The 17,646-nt window shown below is 45.1% G+C and overlaps 1 protein-coding gene across 1 annotated transcript in view; it reads left to right on the forward strand.

Annotated features, from left to right (window-relative positions):
* Positions 1–13,970, forward strand: part of LOC129382731 (decapping and exoribonuclease protein-like) — a 62,926-nt gene extending 48,956 nt beyond the window's left edge. The window contains exons 5-6 of the mRNA XM_055066889.2: positions 1,730–1,815; positions 13,468–13,970. Coding sequence (XP_054922864.2) covers positions 1,730–1,815; positions 13,468–13,588 — 207 coding nt within the window. The 3' untranslated portion in view covers positions 13,589–13,970. The remainder of the gene's footprint in view (positions 1–1,729; positions 1,816–13,467) is intronic.
* The last annotated feature ends 3,676 nt before the right edge of the window (positions 13,971–17,646 follow it).

The following is a 17,646-nucleotide window of genomic DNA, read 5'->3' on the forward strand; positions in this document are numbered from 1 at the left end:
CATGAGGCATTGTGTATGCAGGGTGACCAGTTTTTCTAGAACAATCTGCCCACCGTCCTTCAACAAATCTGCTGTTACCTGATCCTCCCCAGCTGCCTTCCCCCTTTGCATAGCTCCCAAGGCTTTCCTTACTTCTTCCGGCGTTACTTGTGGGATTTCGAATTCCTCTAGACTATTCTCTCTTCCATTATCATCGTGGGTGCCACTCGTACTGTATAAATCTCTATAGAACTCCTCAGCCACTTGAACTATCTCACCCATATTAGTAATGATATTGGCGGCTTTGTTTCTTAGCGCATACATCTGATTCTTGCCAATTCCTAGTTTCTTCTTCACTGCTTTTAGGCTTCCTCCGTTCCTGAGAGCTTGTTCAATTCTATCCATATTATATTTCCTTATGTCAGCTGTCTTACGCTTGTTGATTAACTTCGAAAGTTCTGCCAGTTCTATTCTAGCTGTAGGGTTAGAGGCTTTCATAGATTGGCGTTTCTTGATCAGATCTCTTGTCTCCTGCGATAGCTTACTGGTATCCTGTCTAACGGAGTTACCGCCGACTTCTATTGCACACTCCTTAATGATGCCCACAAGATTGTCGTTCATTGCTTCAACACTAAGGTCCTCTTCCTGAATTAAGGCCGAATACCTGTTCTTCAGCTTGATCTGGAATTCGTCTATTTTCCCCTTTACCGCTAACTCATTGATGGGCTTCTTATGTACCAGTTTCTTCCGTTCTCTCCTCAGGTCGAGGCTAATTCGAGTTCTTACCATCCTGTGGTCACTGCAGCGCACCTTACCGAGCACGTCCACATCTTGTATGATGCCAGGGTTAGCGCAGAGTATGAAGTCTATTTCATTTCTAGTCTCGCCGTTCGGGCTCGTCCACTTTCGGCTATCCCGCTTGCGGAAGAAGGTATTCATTATCCGCATATTATTCTGTTCCGCAAACACTACTAATAACTCTCCCCTGCTATTCCTAGTGCCTATGCCATATTGCCCCACTGCCTTGTCTCCAGCCTGCTTCTTGCCTACCTTGGCATTGAAATCGCCCATCAGCATAGTGTATTTTGTTTTACTCTACCCATCGCCGATTCCACGTCTTCATAGAAGCTTTCGACTTCCTGGTCATCATGACTGGGTGTAGGGGCGTAGGCCTGTACAACTTTCATTTTGTACCTCTTATTAAGTTTCACGAGAAGACATGCTGGTGCGTTAATGGAGCGGTTTTAGGGGCCAAGATTTGAGGTACGACTGGTTGCTAGATGCTCTGTTAGTTGAAAGAATACGTACGCACTGTGTATATCTTACCCGCCGTGGTTGCTCAGTGGCTATGGTGTTGGGCTGCTGAGCACGAGGTCGCGGGATCGAATCCCGGCCACGGCGGCCGCATTTCGATGGGGGCGAAATGCGAAAACACCCGTGTGCTTAGATTTAGGTGCACGTTAAAGAACCCCAGGTGGTCAAAATTTCCGGAGTCCTCCACTACGGCGTGCCTCATAATCAGAAAGTGGTTTTGGCACGTAAAACCCCAAATATTATATTATTATGTGTATATCTTGAATTGTGAAACTGATCCTAGACATATCTTCGAAAGCAAGTTGGCAAAATACTCGATTTCTAATATCAGATATTTTTACTCGGACGTAATTTCCCGGCAATTAATTTTATTTTCCTGACGAATACATTTATTGATATACTGTTGTGCTGCGTCTTTTCTCGGTTTTCATTACAGGGAAAATGGTCGGAAGACGTATGCATGAAATTCTGCGAAAAGCTGCTTTCCTTCATCAGACGGCGTGCTGAAGAGAATGACGGAAGGTCTGTTAAATTTCCATCGACATTACGCTACTGCATTTTTTGCTATTTGTAATAACTTTTACCTTTGGCGTGTTTTCACCGTGGCCACAAAATTAGCAGTCGTAACTGAGCAATAAGTGTAATGAGCCCAATGGTTATGCTTCCGAGTCGCAGCAGCTAAGGCCTCGAAGAAGAGGATGGTGACGTGGGGCTTTAAAGATTTTCTGGCTAAGATGCAAGCGCATATTTTCTTTTATACAAAGGCGGCCTGTCAAGTCTTTCTCCACTGAACTTTGGCGCATAAACTGGAGGCCTAAGTTTCATCATGTGTGCACTGTGTATTTCTGAATGCGTAGTTACAGCAACGGCACAAACAGACAAAAAACGACAGCAAGCAAAATCGGGCGATACATGAAGTGCTGAGCTGAAACTATTGGCTTATTGCTCAAAGACATGCCTCGTAAGCGCATGTTATAAACGCATGCAGTGAGAGAAAAGAAGCGGAGGAACATGGCCGTCATCATGTGTTGTAAAGACCGATTGAAATGGCCAGATGGTGGCGTGCTTTTATAAAAGTGCAACTGAGGAGAAACAGGGACGCCTGGCGTTCCGAATGTGCATTTACATTGCTTGAAAACTAACTTAGAGACTGTTATAAACATGTTACCCAAGTGTTACTGAACTGCTAGTGGCAGGCAAATTGAAGTGTCTTATCAAACTGTGCAAAAGAGTGCTTGCACTCGCTTCCGCCTTATCATGCAGTGTCATCGAAAGCAGCTAACAGACCAGCCCTATTGGCTCACTTAGTGATCGTGATACCTTCTCAGTAACACATAATTGCTATATTTGAGTGTACTAATTGGAACATATGTATGTCTGCGGTCCTAAGTAGGCCGAAAATAATTTTATCTTTGCACTGCCGGTTGCTTCTGCTGCGCGTGGCGTCCGAGATGTCAGCCGCGTGTTGCGTAGCTTAGTCTATCGCAGCCGTCACGGGTTTCTGCGACGAGCCCTTTCTCTGTACTTTGATGAAGGGTGCCTGAATGCTTTCCGGAGCGGAGAGAATTCAGAGCGGCGCAGTTGGGTATAAAGATAAGCGCCTTGGCTTCACCCCTGTGTAGCTTGCTACGCTATGCCTTGACAAAAAGACGAAGTGGCGCGTCGATGCGACAACTTCACTAATACTTGAAGCATTAGAAACATTCTTGCATCATGTGATTAGTGAGACGAAGTCCGTTATGACGAGTTCATTCTGTTTAACAGTGTTTCAAGGCAACTTTAGTCTAATGATGTGCACAGGTGAGCCTCATTTAAGGAACCCACCTCTTTTCTCAGCGTAAACCTTATATTCTTTCAAAAGAATGGAATAAAGAACTCGCGCGGCACGAAAGATAGAAGCGATTTTGTGGTATTTAATGTAACGCTGGAATTCTGGTGAGTTGTTCATATATTGCCTCGGATGTACCCGCTGTCCTGCACACAACTGTAGAACGGGGTGGAACGCGCATCGATTTGTGTCGTTGTCTGTTCGTGGGGCTTCCATACTGTTTTAAAGTAGTTGTATGCAGAACAGCGCATTTTTCCAAAACAGTGGTATAGTTCTTGACTGAGCCGTAACAGGATTCCTTTTTTTCTGCCACTTACCTTTCTGCACAGCCCTAACAATAGCACAGGTGTACAAAGCAGCATACGAACAATATTGACAGGATATATTCCGCATAATGTGGGAAACGGTTTCCTTATAAGGTTCGACATACCATCGTGTCGTTAAAGCCCTTATTATTGCGTCCAGATACATACGTTTTGTTGACATGCTCAGTAAGTCTTCTGCCACTGAAACCGTGAGCTTTCAGAGGTACCCTGAATATGTGAAACGGCTTATTTGGTTCGTGAAGCTAAGTTAATAATGTTGTTGAATGACTTGACCAGCAAGGTGCTGAAGTAGAAATGAGCAGTCATGCTTTTTGCTATCTTTGATTGTAGGTTTTGCAAGGGATGTACCGGTTCGTTGCTCTTCACGTCATGAAACAGCAAATTTTTAGAGTATATAGGCCAAGCACACAAAACGTAATATAAACTACTCGTATTTTTCGAATGCCGACATAAAAGTTGTAAGACACTCAAAATATGACCATAAGAATGCACAGTGTAACGGAAAAAATACTTTGTCAGAATCTGAAACTACTAAAAACTGAAAATTTCTCGTAGTTCGAGCTATTTGCTGATCTCCAAAGCAATTACTTCGCTACATCTCACGCGCAGCCAGGCAAATGTCGGAGAGTCAACTTTAACCACCAAACATGAACGTTGTGTCTAACCCCCTTTGTATTTTATTTGTTCTATAAGCTACGATAGCTTAAACCACCCTCCCCTCACATCTGTGAGACCTTCACTGCGCTTATGAAGCATCTCCGAATTAATGATTGTACACTCTAAATACAAAGAGTTCCGGGCACTTTGTTTGATGGAGTAACTGCTTGTCCCCTATTTCATTCTCTTTTGGAGAGTAGATCGACCGTCTTCGAGGAAGAGTAGGTCAACTTCTACAGACCGTTTTATTACTCCACTGCAATGGAGTGCTAGTACTCTTCCGCGGAGTGCGAATACTCGCCCCACAGAGAGTGCTAGTACTCTTTCGCAGAGTGCGAATACTCTCCCCACAGGGAGTGCTAGTACTCTTTCGCGGAGTGCTAATACTCTCCACACAAGGTTAATAGTACTCCCCCAGATCGAGTGCTTCTACTTCTCCAAACAGAGTACTTCTACTCCTCCAAGCCCTGTTTCGACTCCCCTAAACAGTGCTTGTTTCTTCAGAACATATTGCTACTACTCTTCCCAATAGTGTGAAAGCACGATGTACATCCATGGTCACGTTTCAAGGGATTTGCAATACTTATATGTGGGGAATAATTGATTCCATTATAAGCAGCTTATGGACTTATGCTTGGCGAATCGGATGTAATCTGTAGTTACCGAGTTACTCAAAAGAAAGATTCTCTCTATAAAAAGGTCAAAATGTTTATTAATCAGTCACAAGACAGACTGAATAATAATTTGAGAAACCTACTGACAAACACACAAAATCAGATTACAATGATGCCCATGAACTTTAGAACACATCTTGTAATAAAACATAAGTATATTTTCTAAAGCTTCATCAGTATTGAAGTGTAGAAATAGCTTTTAATTCCAATTGGCTCTTTCTTTTCAAAAATATACAGTGGAAAGTTAAAAAGAACAAACATGTGCAAACTCACAAAGTATTGACACTATGATCGAAAAGAAATATGCACCGCATTACTGGGCAGCAAACGCATTTCCGGCACAAACGCGTGCACTTATATGGCAGAGGTTACCAGATGAGCTGCTAAACATGGGGCTGGTAATGTAGATAAAAGGTGGAGGAAACTTTTTTTGTGTGCCATATTCTAAGGCAGCAGCTAATATGATAATGTCCTGTACAGCGTATGGATGTTCCTGACTGAGAGTACAGTGCATTTAGAGATTTATTGTATATTATCATATGAGGCCACAGGTCTAGCTAGCGTTGCTTATATTCCACATTAAGTTATTCATGTATGGGCTGCATTCATAGTTTGTAAGTGTGTCTTGTCATGGTTGTGCAGCAATATCCTGGGGGCCCGGTCTCAAACCGGTACAGAGGCGTATTATATTACCTATTCGCGTGGCCTCCTCACGAAAGTAGTTCCCTGGTGCTGTTGGAATTCATCGGTTACACTTTCTCAGAAATAAATAAAATTTACAATTTTATCTAGTGTGTAGCAAATGAGTATAAAACTGCAAGGAGCATTGACATTAAAATCTTGCGCATCAAATTTCTTGTCATATATGGTAGCTTTTCATTTCCATTACGACAACAATGCTCTACTTCTGAAGAGCAGCTTGCATAATTACATGATCAATTATTGGGACTAGTTGAATGTACAATCTAACTAAAGTATAGCATGGCTTCAGATGTAAACCAAAATCAGATGTGACGAATATGATGCATGAAAGGCGACATAAGAATAAGTACAGGCAGGGAAGTGCACGAAAAAGACAAAGAAGCAAAACATAAATTGAGAATGGCACCATCCTGTTTCACATATCCCTTCAATGCACGTGGATTTCGCATCCGACTATGTATATACTTGCACATGAACGAACTACCTGAAACCAAAGCTTTTTCCCTACTGAAGTGGTTAAAATGCGCTAAAGTAAGAAAAATTATCGCACTGCACAGAATTTTAGTGTCAAAACAAGTACATATGTGTATAGGAAGATTAATACATCGCCTCACTCTGCACTCCATCTTACGTCCGGACGAATTATGTCTACAGAAGCCGTGAAACTAAGGGGCTTTGCTTAACACTACATGTTCACATCCGCCAATTGATGAAAAATTCGCTACACATCTCTACCTCCACTAGCATACTTGGTTGGCAAGTAGATTAGAGAAACCACAATTTTACATTTAAAAAAAATATTTTCAAGTTTATGTGACTCTCCGGCTTCTAAGACGTAAGGTGGGCACCACGGTGTACACAGTTAAAGGCCTTAATTGCTCCTTCCATTCGCTTCGGGAGGCACGAGCGGTTCTAATGAACTGGTTTCGTTAACATGAGCGTAAACGATAATGACTTCTTAAACATGGTATTCTCTTCCCCCAATTCCACTTTCTGGAACCTAAAAGGAAGCCATAATTCTAAAACTAGGTGTTAAAAATAGACAAAAGGAAGATATGAATATCTGCCTGCTTCATGTTAGCGTTCAAAATACGGAATCACAGTGGTTTGTATTTGCACACTTGCATTAGCATGCTGTTAAATCTAAGCTATTAATGCGGTTAAATGTATATAAGCACCTAACCAAGCATGAGCTGTTGCTTTTTACAGTGAACACCGGCACCATGCTCATTCCAAGAATGTATCATGTCACTAAGCAAATATGCAATTTCGTTGTACTACTATTTTTTTATCCCCTGTATATATCTGTTGAGAGGAAAGACAAAAAGCAGTCACTTCTCACAACTAATCAGCTTTTTTTTAAACACATTTCTAACTTTTCAATGACACTTGCTCCCACGTGTTTGTCTCCAGAGAGCATATTTGATTTTCACTTTCCCATCAGAATCATTACATAAATATACTATGTTAAGATGACTTCCTAGAACACGTGAGAATTTTATCTTGGTGTGACATACAGTATTTTGATTTTGCTGACATTTAGTCAAATGGTACACCCAATATACCCACATTCTAATTTCTGGTCCAAATTGCATGGCGATGTATTTTGATTCTTTGGCGTTCGCTCCTCTGCACTAAGGGAACTCGCACTGGGATGGCTCTTTGACATCCTTGTGCCCTTGCAGCTGCCTTCTTGCGTTATACAAAGCGGGTGCCTGAAAAATATCGTGTGCATAAGTCAACACAAGGACATGGTGTAAAACAACATCAAGGCAGTCAAGGTCATAGCACTAAAAGAAAGCCTGCGCTCTTAGTCATCCTACTGAAATCCATGCGAAACATTTAAATGACTGTAACAGTCAGCTGCTAAACTAACTTCAATTTTTATATTTAAACAAAAAAGAAATAATCGACAGTTCATCCTCGTTCGGCACCAATGTTGAAAAAACTCCTGCTAATAAATAGAATATTGTTCATTGTCAGATGTCATAGGTCTGTCATTATTCTGGTGTGTCGCAAACGCCACTTGTGACGCATCCTAAGCAGTTGCCCAGTGTGCCCCCCCGCACCATCTGTGGTTATGCCACTGCTCAAGCCATAATTTGAGGACCATATCTGCAAACATGATGCTCAATATAGATGAAAATATGGTATGGATGAAAAGTATGGGTGAGAAATAGATATGACTGGATGTGCCTATAAAAAAGGGCAACAAGGCTTGTTATGGCAAGCTTACCCACATTTCAATAACAAGAAAGTTCACTGCGGCCTGCATCTAAGCTTACCACTTTGATTCTTTGGCGTTCGCTCATCTGCACTAAGGGAAGTCGCGCTGGGATGGCTCTTTGACATCCTTGTGCCCTTGCAGCTGCCTTCTTGCGTTATACAAAGCGGGTGCCTGAAAAATATTGTGTGCAAAAGTCAACACAAGGACATGGTGTAAAAAAACATCAAGGCAGTCAAGGTCATGGCACTAAAAGAAAGTCTGCGCTCATAGTCATCCTACTGAAATGCATGCGAAACATTTAAATGACTGTAACAGTCAGCTGCTAAATTAACTTCAATTTTTTATATTTAAACAAAAAAGAAATAATCGACAGTTCATCCTCGTTCGGCACCAATGTAGAAAAAACTCCTGCTAATAAATAGAATATTGGTCATTGTCAGATGTCATGTCTGTCATTATTTTGGTGTGAATTTTTTTTTTTTATTTATGAGGTGCGCAATGGAGTTCATTTTTTGACAGACTCGACTACTGCTGCAGTTTGAAATCTAGCATTTTACATTCTTGAAGGCATGTAAAAGTTGCAGTTATACCACAGTTATTAGTTTATTTGACGAACTCATTTTTTTGTGTACGACAGACGACTGGTAACACGGAATTAAAGCAAGGTTTTATTTTCATACTTTATTTCTCTTCTAAACTATGAAAGCGATAACCTCATATTGATCTGCCATGCAATAGCAAGACGCACACATAACGCTTGCCACCCCCAGAGGAAGGGTTATTAGGCTGTTCATATGACATAACTCTGAAACGCCAACTCATATTAGCAAATGCACAGGCATGTCCAAAACAAGAAGCGTTTGCTCCACGCAGCGGCCGTTATATTAGATGCATATGCATAACTCGTTGCTTGACAATTCACCGAGTTCGTAGACATAAGCATCCTTTTAGATTAGCACCGTGCTCGAAAACCGCAACAGGAGACATAAAATCAGACATATAATCACACCATTCCAATACATGAGCAAACACAGTTGTCTTAGGGCTAAACCCCATGAGAGCGATTTAGTGCGTGACGGCGACGAGCGACGGCTTCGAGCGAGAAAACAAGCCGTCGCTTGAACAGGTCGCTCAGTTCTGGATATCTAGAAATCGTCGCTCGTCTCCCGGAAGTGTTACGAGCGACTAGCCAATAGCGCGATGGCGGAACTGGATGTACATCGCTCAAATACTACCGATTGTCGAGCGGAACGAGCAAACGATTGAATTTTTATACGTGCAAGAACAAGAACCTACTGCAAGACCTTCGAAAATATTTTCTGCAACTTTTTACAGTACCATACGTCAACTTAAATTACTAAAGCACGCGTCACGCTAGTTTCGACGCGTGTTTGCAGCCTTCATACCGGCAACACCGGAGAGGCGTCGCTCAAAATCGTCGCTCGCACGGAGCACGTCTTGTAGGCGGCTGTCCCGCGTAAGAACGCTTATACGGGGTTAATACTTTATTCAGCATAAAACATGAATTCCTCATGCGTTTTCAGTAAGTTCCAGATAACGCACCCAATTGTCCTCTTGCTGCATGCAGCTGAATGCTTTCGGCAAGGTTCCTGACTAACACTGGTGCTGCACGTAACTTCTCTGGTCGCAGATTACCTATGCATGGGTGAGACACCCTCAAGCCTTCGGCTTATTTACAACGAAAGCATGCCACCAGCAAAATGACCCCTTCTGTTATGCGACTCCTTATTTCAAAAGCGTTCCGTACACAGTAGTCTACCAAACTGAACATATTCAAACACAAAACCCACGCTAAGCACGCTCCGCATATGCTCGGAATCATGGGCTGGTGAACAAACCATTTTAAGCGTCCTCTCGCCTCACGCCTTATTGAACATCCCATGGTTCTGCCAGCGTTTGCGATTTTCAAAGCTCTTACGGACAGCGGGAAGTCATAAAGTCACGTGGAGTTATCGCGACGACAGGCTTTTTCGATTGACATCGAGAGACACAACGCGCTTGCCTAGTCCGTTTTCAATCACGTTGGCTCAGCGCCGCGACGACTTCCTGGCGATAGCATGTCATATACGCAGAATGTGCACCTAAGTTAGAATTCAGTTACCGTGGAGGATTTGTTGTTATATCCAACGAATGACGAACGACTGTCGTGTTTTCGCGGCGACGCGAGGTGGCTGACACATGATCTCCCTTGGAAAGCGTTCGTTGCAGCTCGTAGGACGGATCACCTTTCTCCAGTGCTCTGCTGTTCCGCAACGTTGAGCACGCGCGCGGTGGAGCAACTCGGAGTGAAAAAGTAGAGCGCTCGCTGCGCGTTCCTTTGAACTGTGGCTGGCTGTTCTCAATACACTTCGACGTGATCCGGCGCGCGCGCGCGCTGTGGTTGCGCTACGTCATGCCAGGTCGGCTACGCCGCGTCAGGCGTAAATCCGTCCCCCTACAGTACAACGCCGCGCACCTGCCGCAGCTGGAGTAGCGCATGCGCACAACACCGCGCCGCTCCGTGCCGCCTGTCGTGGAACATCCAAACAAATATTTTCGCGCGCTTTGTCGGTAGCGATTGCCACCGCGGACCGGACTATTGCTCGGCGATGGCTCGGACGCAGACACATTACGCAAGACAAACACACGGTAAGATTCGGCGTCAGATCCGACGTGCGGCGCCGCATGCTCCGGCATGCGGCATACGACGATTCGGGGCACACGGTGCGTGCATCCGAAAGATTGAGTGGCGCGTAAGCTCCGCCCAGATCCAGCCCCCCTGCTTGACTTCATAGCCACGTCGAGAAACGCAATATAAACAACTCTGCACAACACTGCTTCGCTTTACACGAACACTGTCAATAAAATCATGCCCCTGCAAGTGACAGAGCACTTCACGACGGCGCGTTGTCCACTGACGACTCCGCTAACAGCCAGCGATAGGGCCGGTAGGCCTAGCTAGGCAGACGGCGCTTACGATCCAACCCGAGCTCGTCGAAGAGCGCTTATGTTTGCCAAAACAATTAACACTGTACACTTAGGTCGCCCGTAATTAAATACAATTGGTTTACTTGACGCAGTCGTGGCGAACGGCAAACGTGCAAGCGAAGCGAGCAGCCTCGCTCAGACGGTCGGTGTGGGATGTGTGCCGGCGAAAGGCTCTCGCGTCGTGGCTCCCAATCTCGCCAGTAGCTTAGTGCTAGTGTACTAGGCGCTGCTTTGCATAGCAGGCACACGTTCGAGATAATTTTACTCAACTGGTAACTATTTCTTGTCGGAAACAAACTGCAGCAGGCAAGTAAAAGAAAGAACACTGCGAGAAACCGATCAGCCAGCGCCGCCTCCGTGGAGGGAACGTCGGAGAACGTCACATGCCAGCCACGCTGTCATTGGATGCGGCCAGACGACGGTGCGGTTGCCGGAGGCGTCGGACGATGAAAATCTGCCCGGTTCGCCGCACGCCGGATGTCCGATCTGGCGCTTCGGCACGGCAAAGCACCTCGATTCCGGCTGCCGTACCTGCGCGTCGGACGCCGGATGTGACACCGAATCGGACCGTGTCTCCCGCTTTATTCTCGCTTTGTTGATGCTTCGTCTGCGTCGCAAGAACAGGTCTCTCTACATAACAGACACGTAGCCGCTGCCACTCCTTTTCATCGCTTCAATAGCTTTCAGTTCACGAGTATAGCGGTTCCTCAGCCGCTTCCATAGTTTCAGGCACTCTTCGACTGAAACAGGGAAAACAAGACAAACAAACAGGCGCTGAGTGCATAGCATGTCCGGAGACGTATACACACACGTGCGTAGCATTGACGCTCCTGTTGAGAGTCCGGAGTACATGCGCATCTGCTCCCACGCGTTGTTTTCCCGCTGCGCATCCCAGTAGTCCATTCATTTGGTGTCGTAGACACAAGCGTGTTGCTGGACGGCGTCCAGAAACTTTTCGATTTCGGAGCCGCGCAGGTCGGGCACGCTTTCTTGCGAAGAGGCCATCTCGTTCTGGCTCAGCCTGCCGAGTAGCGAGTCTCTACTGCGACGAGAGAGGGCGCTAGGCGCTAACTTGCTCGGCGTGGTCGGCGCGAAATGCAGTCGTTTGCATTCGGCGCCGGACGACGTCCGAGCGCGCTGAATGCCGCCGTCGCGTCGGCGCCAGATGCCGCCGGACTGTAGAGGGTCGTGTTTTCGCCAACGTAACGTCGCCATGACGAGAGCGCGCGCGCGCGCGTTACGTCGGAGTGTATTACATTGCACCCTTAAGTGTATTATTATTACGTCGGAGTGTATTACATTGCCCCCTTAAGAAGCAAAACTGTGTATACTTTGCTCAGCGTGCGTGAGTGATACATCGCCATGTTTGGGGCAAGACTCCTACAGTTGAAGCAGAAGATTACGCTACGTTTTGTTCTCTATTGCCGCAAGAGTAGAACGGGCATTCTACTCTCTCTCTGGATTGCAGAGTAAAAAGCACATTTTAATGTCCTCTTGGTAACGGTGTGAACAATGCATTTCACTCTACTCGACATTTTGCGAGAGTAAAACAACGCTTTAAAGAGTAAATCGGTCGCTTCACTCCTGCGATACCCTCCCTAGTTTTTAGAGTGTAGATTTTGTAAGGGATGTACCGGTTCATTGCACAAATCTTTAGAAGAGATATGCAGGCCAAGCACACAAGATCTAACATATTTGCTCATATTTCTTGAATGCCAACATAAAAGGTGTAAGACACTCAAAATATGGTCATAAGAATACACAGTGTAAACAAAAAATATTTTGTAAAAATTTGAAACTACTAAAACTGAAAATTTCTCGAAGTTGAAGTTATTTGCTGATCTCCAAAGCGGTTCTTTAGTTCCGTCTCACGCGCAGCCAGGTAAATGTCGCAGAGTTAACTTTAACCACCAAACCTGATGCTTTGTGTCTAACCGCCTTTGTATTTCAGTTGTTCTATAACTTGAAGAAAAGAACGCTATGAAGACGCGGACTAAAAGAGGAACATGTACGAGGGACAAGTCGCTACTTCCAACTAAATGTTTTTTGGAGAAACGGGAGAGATTAGAAGCTTTCTACATTGCAAAGGCCGAGGGCACGTGCATTAATTGCTCTTCAATGACGCTTACGGAAAAAGAGATAGCTTCTCTAATGAGATAGGGAGGTCGTGATGTCACGATGGGCCTTTCTAGGTTGTATCTATTTAAAACCTTGTTTCTTCAAGAAACATTTAGTTGGAAGTAGCGCCTTGTCCGTCGTACATGTTCCTCTTTTAGTCCGCGTCTTCATAGCGCTCATTTCTTCAAGTATGCAAAACAATCTCGCCCACATCAAGCTTCTTCTTGTTCTATAACCTACGATAGCGTAAAGCATCCTTATCTCACATCTGTGAGACCTTCACTGCGCTTATGAAGCATCTCCGAATTAACGAAACGCGTGACCCCAGTGAATGACTTTAGTTATGAAGCTCTCTGGCGCCATTGAAGGTACTTTGTAAAAAGTGTGTTCTGGCCTTGAATGTTGGGCCTTCAGTTTTGATCTCGAGTGATTGTGTTCGGAGGAGATCATGTTACCCACATAAACGTGCGCAGAGAGTGTTACTGGAAGGTGTGTTATAACGATATGCTGTGTGGAGAGGGTGTCGCCGCTTTCGGAAGACGACGGGAACGGGTGTCTTATTTGTGTTGCGCTAGAGGCGATTCTTTAGGGTGAACTTGGATGTACATGTCATTCTTTCGCTACTGTCAGCAGGCTGTGTTTTTTGTCCCGCAGGAAAGCCTACCTTTTCGAGTACGTGCCTACTTTAGGCGAAATTATCTGCACGCGCCTGACAGATCCCGGGAACGTTTACGGACTGCCAGATTGGTTTCTGGAGGCTTTCGAAGGTTATTGAAGTGTCCACATCAGCTGCTGTCCTAATCGCACCTCATGCGGTGATTTCACGACAGCTGTTCTAAAGACTTTTTTTTAAAAGACAAAGGGTTTGATATTTTCTGTGTGCCCCGCAAAACGATCTTGGTGAAGATGTACGACGGTCGCACATTGCCTTATGCAAGATCCGAAGTATCTTGTTTACATTATGTCATTCTGGCAAAATTATCGTTGCTTTTTACCATGTTTGCTAGAGCTAATGCTTTTGAATTTTAACGCTTGATGGACAGTGCTGTATAAACGTTGAAATATTTCAGGTAATTACACTACAATGTAAACGAACGGTTACAGAACTCAATATTCATTGACGAGGCAGGCATAAAAATAAATACTTTTTGCACCTGCGTGATTGTCATTATTTTCCTTGGTATCACGGTTGCAGCAGTGACTTGGTGGAATTGTTCGAATATGTGGTGCGTCACACTTCTACAGTTGGCTCTCGGTTCTCGAAACGAGCGCTATTTCTAGCAACCAAAGCCGTCCTTTGCGAAGTTGCAACATCCTTAAGCAGCTGCAATACAATTAAAATAATGTTCTTAGAAAGCGGGCGCAAACGCAACCTATCTTGCAATGGCACTGCCCTTGCCCGCAACGATAATTGAGGCGCCAAATTCCTTTGCCTTAGACGAACGCTTTAGAATGTGTGGTACAGCCCGAAGCAGGGACCAGGGAAGCAAGAAAAACGACGACAAGCGCTTACTGCCAACTGAAAATTTATCGTCTGGTGCAAGCTGTTGTATATAAAAAGAAGAGTTGTCAGTAAACGCTTGACCTAGTTTTCCTTGCGTCCCTTGTCCCTGCTTCGCGCTAGTACCACACATTATAATATGGAAAACCAACTAGCCCATACCTTCACCCTTAGACGAACGTAAGAAAATCCCTCACGAATTATGATAAATAATGAACCCGTAGAAGGAGCAAAAGAAATAGCGCAATTAACAAACCGCTTCATGTGAAGCGATACACTCGTAGTGGCAAAAGGCTAATCTTGCGTGGCTTGCATAAATCTTCTGAGCTGCAAGCGGTTTATGTCCTTCGTAAGCAAAGTAGATGGTCTGGCCGGATCATATGCACGGGATTTACGCTGAGCTTAACCACGCTGACGTACGATTGTTCTACGCCCTGAATGTGCTATCCTTCGAGGAGTGCTAATTGTGATCTGTACTAAATCCAACGCGTTTTCGTAATTATTGGAAAGAATATAGAGGGTCGATATGATTTGCAGACTTTCCAGCTTTCTCCTTGGCTACATACTCCTAATTCATTGTTTTGTGTACCTTTCTACAACCATTTCGTTCTATGCATTGAATGAATTCAAGGGAATTTCCGATTCGCAATAACATTTAGTTAGTAGATACGTTATCGATTAGTGAGAAAAATAGCAAACGGCCCTATACCTCTTCGAATTTACGATGTCTTCTTTTTTATGCCATATTTCCCATTCTACAACTGCTTTTTATGGCGGAAGTTTCGAGGTCTAAGCCTTATAGCAGTGATTATGTGTGTTGTAGCGGTCAGGCTACCTTTCTCTACGTGAGCAGGAAGTGTTCCAAGACGTAGGGCAATAATGTGCACCGTCACGTTTGTTGATGTGAGGTGCGGTAAGCACGACTCGAAGGCTTCAGTTGGACAGGTTGCACAGTTGGACGTATAATTAACAACATTGCACTCTCGCACAGCCGCAAACATTGCACAAGTTAAGATTGTGGTTGCAATCACGTGTGGTTGCAATCTTCGTGGGGACGCCGTACGCGGCGGAGACGGCTTGGCTCGGGCAGGCAGTGGCGGTGACACGGTGACAAGCCGCTGGGGTGGTGGCTCAGGATTTCTTTTATTGCCGGAACTCCAAGAGCACAGGAACCCCGAGAGCAGCGGAACCAGCCAGGCACAGGACACGGCAGGACCTTTGCTGCATTGCCCGTCAGGAGGCTGCCCAGCGGTGCACCCCGGCTAGCCCTCTTAGCAGTCGTTGTACAAAGCTCCTTGGCTCGTTTGATCCGCCTTCGTGCTCGCAGCTTCCAGCTCACTCGTGTCTTCCGCTTCTTTCTCCTGCGCCAACGCTCGAGCGTTTCCTCTCCCCATGTCGTGGCGCGTTCACTGTCACCTTTCGCCACATTACCCCTCGTACAAGAAAGTTGTTTCAGTTCAAAAAGCATTGCCATACAGTGTGGGCTTGCAGCAGGAGGACTCGTTGCACTCACACATAGCGCACACAGTAATAAAAGGAAGTCCGCTCCAATATTGTCACTGTATTTGATGTATTCGACAGTGAAGTCAAATTCTATTTTAATGAATAAGCTCGAGCGCGATACTCTGTTGTTCACATGTTTGGCGGAGTTAACGTAAGAGAGTGCTTCATGGTTCGCTTGCAGCAAGAAGCGCTTGCCATAGAAAAACACATGCAGCTTTTGGATGGTCCGGACAAGGGCGAGGCTTTCGCGTTCTATGGTAGAGTAACGTGCTTCTCTGGGCAGCAGTTTCTTACTTGCGTACGCAATCGGGTGCAGAACACCACCGTGACTTTCTAGGAGGACCGCTCCGAGGCTTGTCGGTGACGCATCTGTACGTAGTACAAACGGTTGTTCTAAGTCTGGAGACCGACTTAGAACTCTCTGGTCAGAATGCTGACCAGAGAGTTAGCATACTGGTTCGTCGAAGGCTTCATGGTGACGCGTCTCCCAGACCAGATTATTGGGTGCATGCTTGTGGGTCAATTGGGTGAGGGTCGCTCATCTTTTTGATTAATTTGGCACGAAACCTCGGTAATATCGCGTAAGGCCCAAAAACGAACAGACTTCTGTTTTAGTAGCTGACTGCTTAGCAATTTAAATATTCTATTCTTGAGGGTCTTGATCTGCCTGCCTAAGGTACCTTGGCCTACAATATGCCCTGAAAACCTCACGGAGGTAAAGGGAACTTCACTTTTGGAGGGCTTGATGGTTATACATGCGTTTTTGACTTGCTGGAAGAAACGCCGAAGAGAGTCAATGTTGTTCCCATGTCTTGGCTGCAATTAAGACGTCGTGAAAGTAGTGGTAGATATTGGGGATATCGTCCACTACTTTTCTCATAAGCCTTGTGAAACCAACTGGAGCTCTCTTAATACCAAACCGCATTAATCGGTACGGATAGAGCCCCAACGAAGATTGGAAGGCTGTCATGCGTGTGGAGTTGGAATGCATTGGCTGTTCCCAATACCCTTTCGTAAATTCGAACTTATATAAAACCCGACACTCACCCAGCTTGGCGAACGTCATGTCTATTGGTGGTGTTGGTTCGTTGTCCATCGCGACCAATCGATTTAGTTGTCTAAAATCAATGTCCACGCGCGTATTGCAGTCTTTTTTTCTTTGCTATCCCCACGGGTGGCTGGTAGGCAGAGTTAGAAGTTTCAATAATTATTTGAATTAGCATTTCTTGCACTTCATCTTCGACAGCCGTTTCGATTGCAAAAGGTACCGGATATTGCCGGACATGCACAGGCGTGTCCGTTGTCAGTGTTGGCTGGCTTTCTACGAGGTAAGTTTTTTTCCTGGTACGTCCGAGAATGCGTTGGGACGTAAACAACGTTTCGTTTGCTCCTCCAGTTTGCTCAGCAACCAATTCAGTGGCAATTTTTACGTCCTAGAATGTTTCTTTCTGCTTCAGTACAATAAATGGAGGGTGGTTCCTTTCATCTTCTGGGTGTTGATAGCTACAGCAGCTTGATGTTCAGCCGACGGTAAGGGACATGTTTCGTCATAACTTTAATGCAAGTTTATATAAAAAGCACGTATTCGCGTGCCCAAGTCAACGACGTAATCAAGGTCGTCGCTTCTCTTCTCAAGGGCCATCAGCGGTCCCTTTCACGTTAGAATTAACTTGTTGTTCTCGGATGCTAGCAATAGTAATACTGTCTCTCACAGAAATCCGATTATAATATTGTTTTTGTTTGTGCAGCTTTCACTTTTTGAAGTTCCTCGTGGGCGAGTTGACATGCCTGCTGCAGGCGTTCTTGTAGCTCTACTGCGTAGCCGTATG

Source organism: Dermacentor andersoni, chromosome 6, assembly GCF_023375885.2.
Source record: "Dermacentor andersoni chromosome 6, qqDerAnde1_hic_scaffold, whole genome shotgun sequence".
NCBI lineage: Eukaryota > Metazoa > Arthropoda > Arachnida > Ixodida > Ixodidae > Dermacentor > Dermacentor andersoni.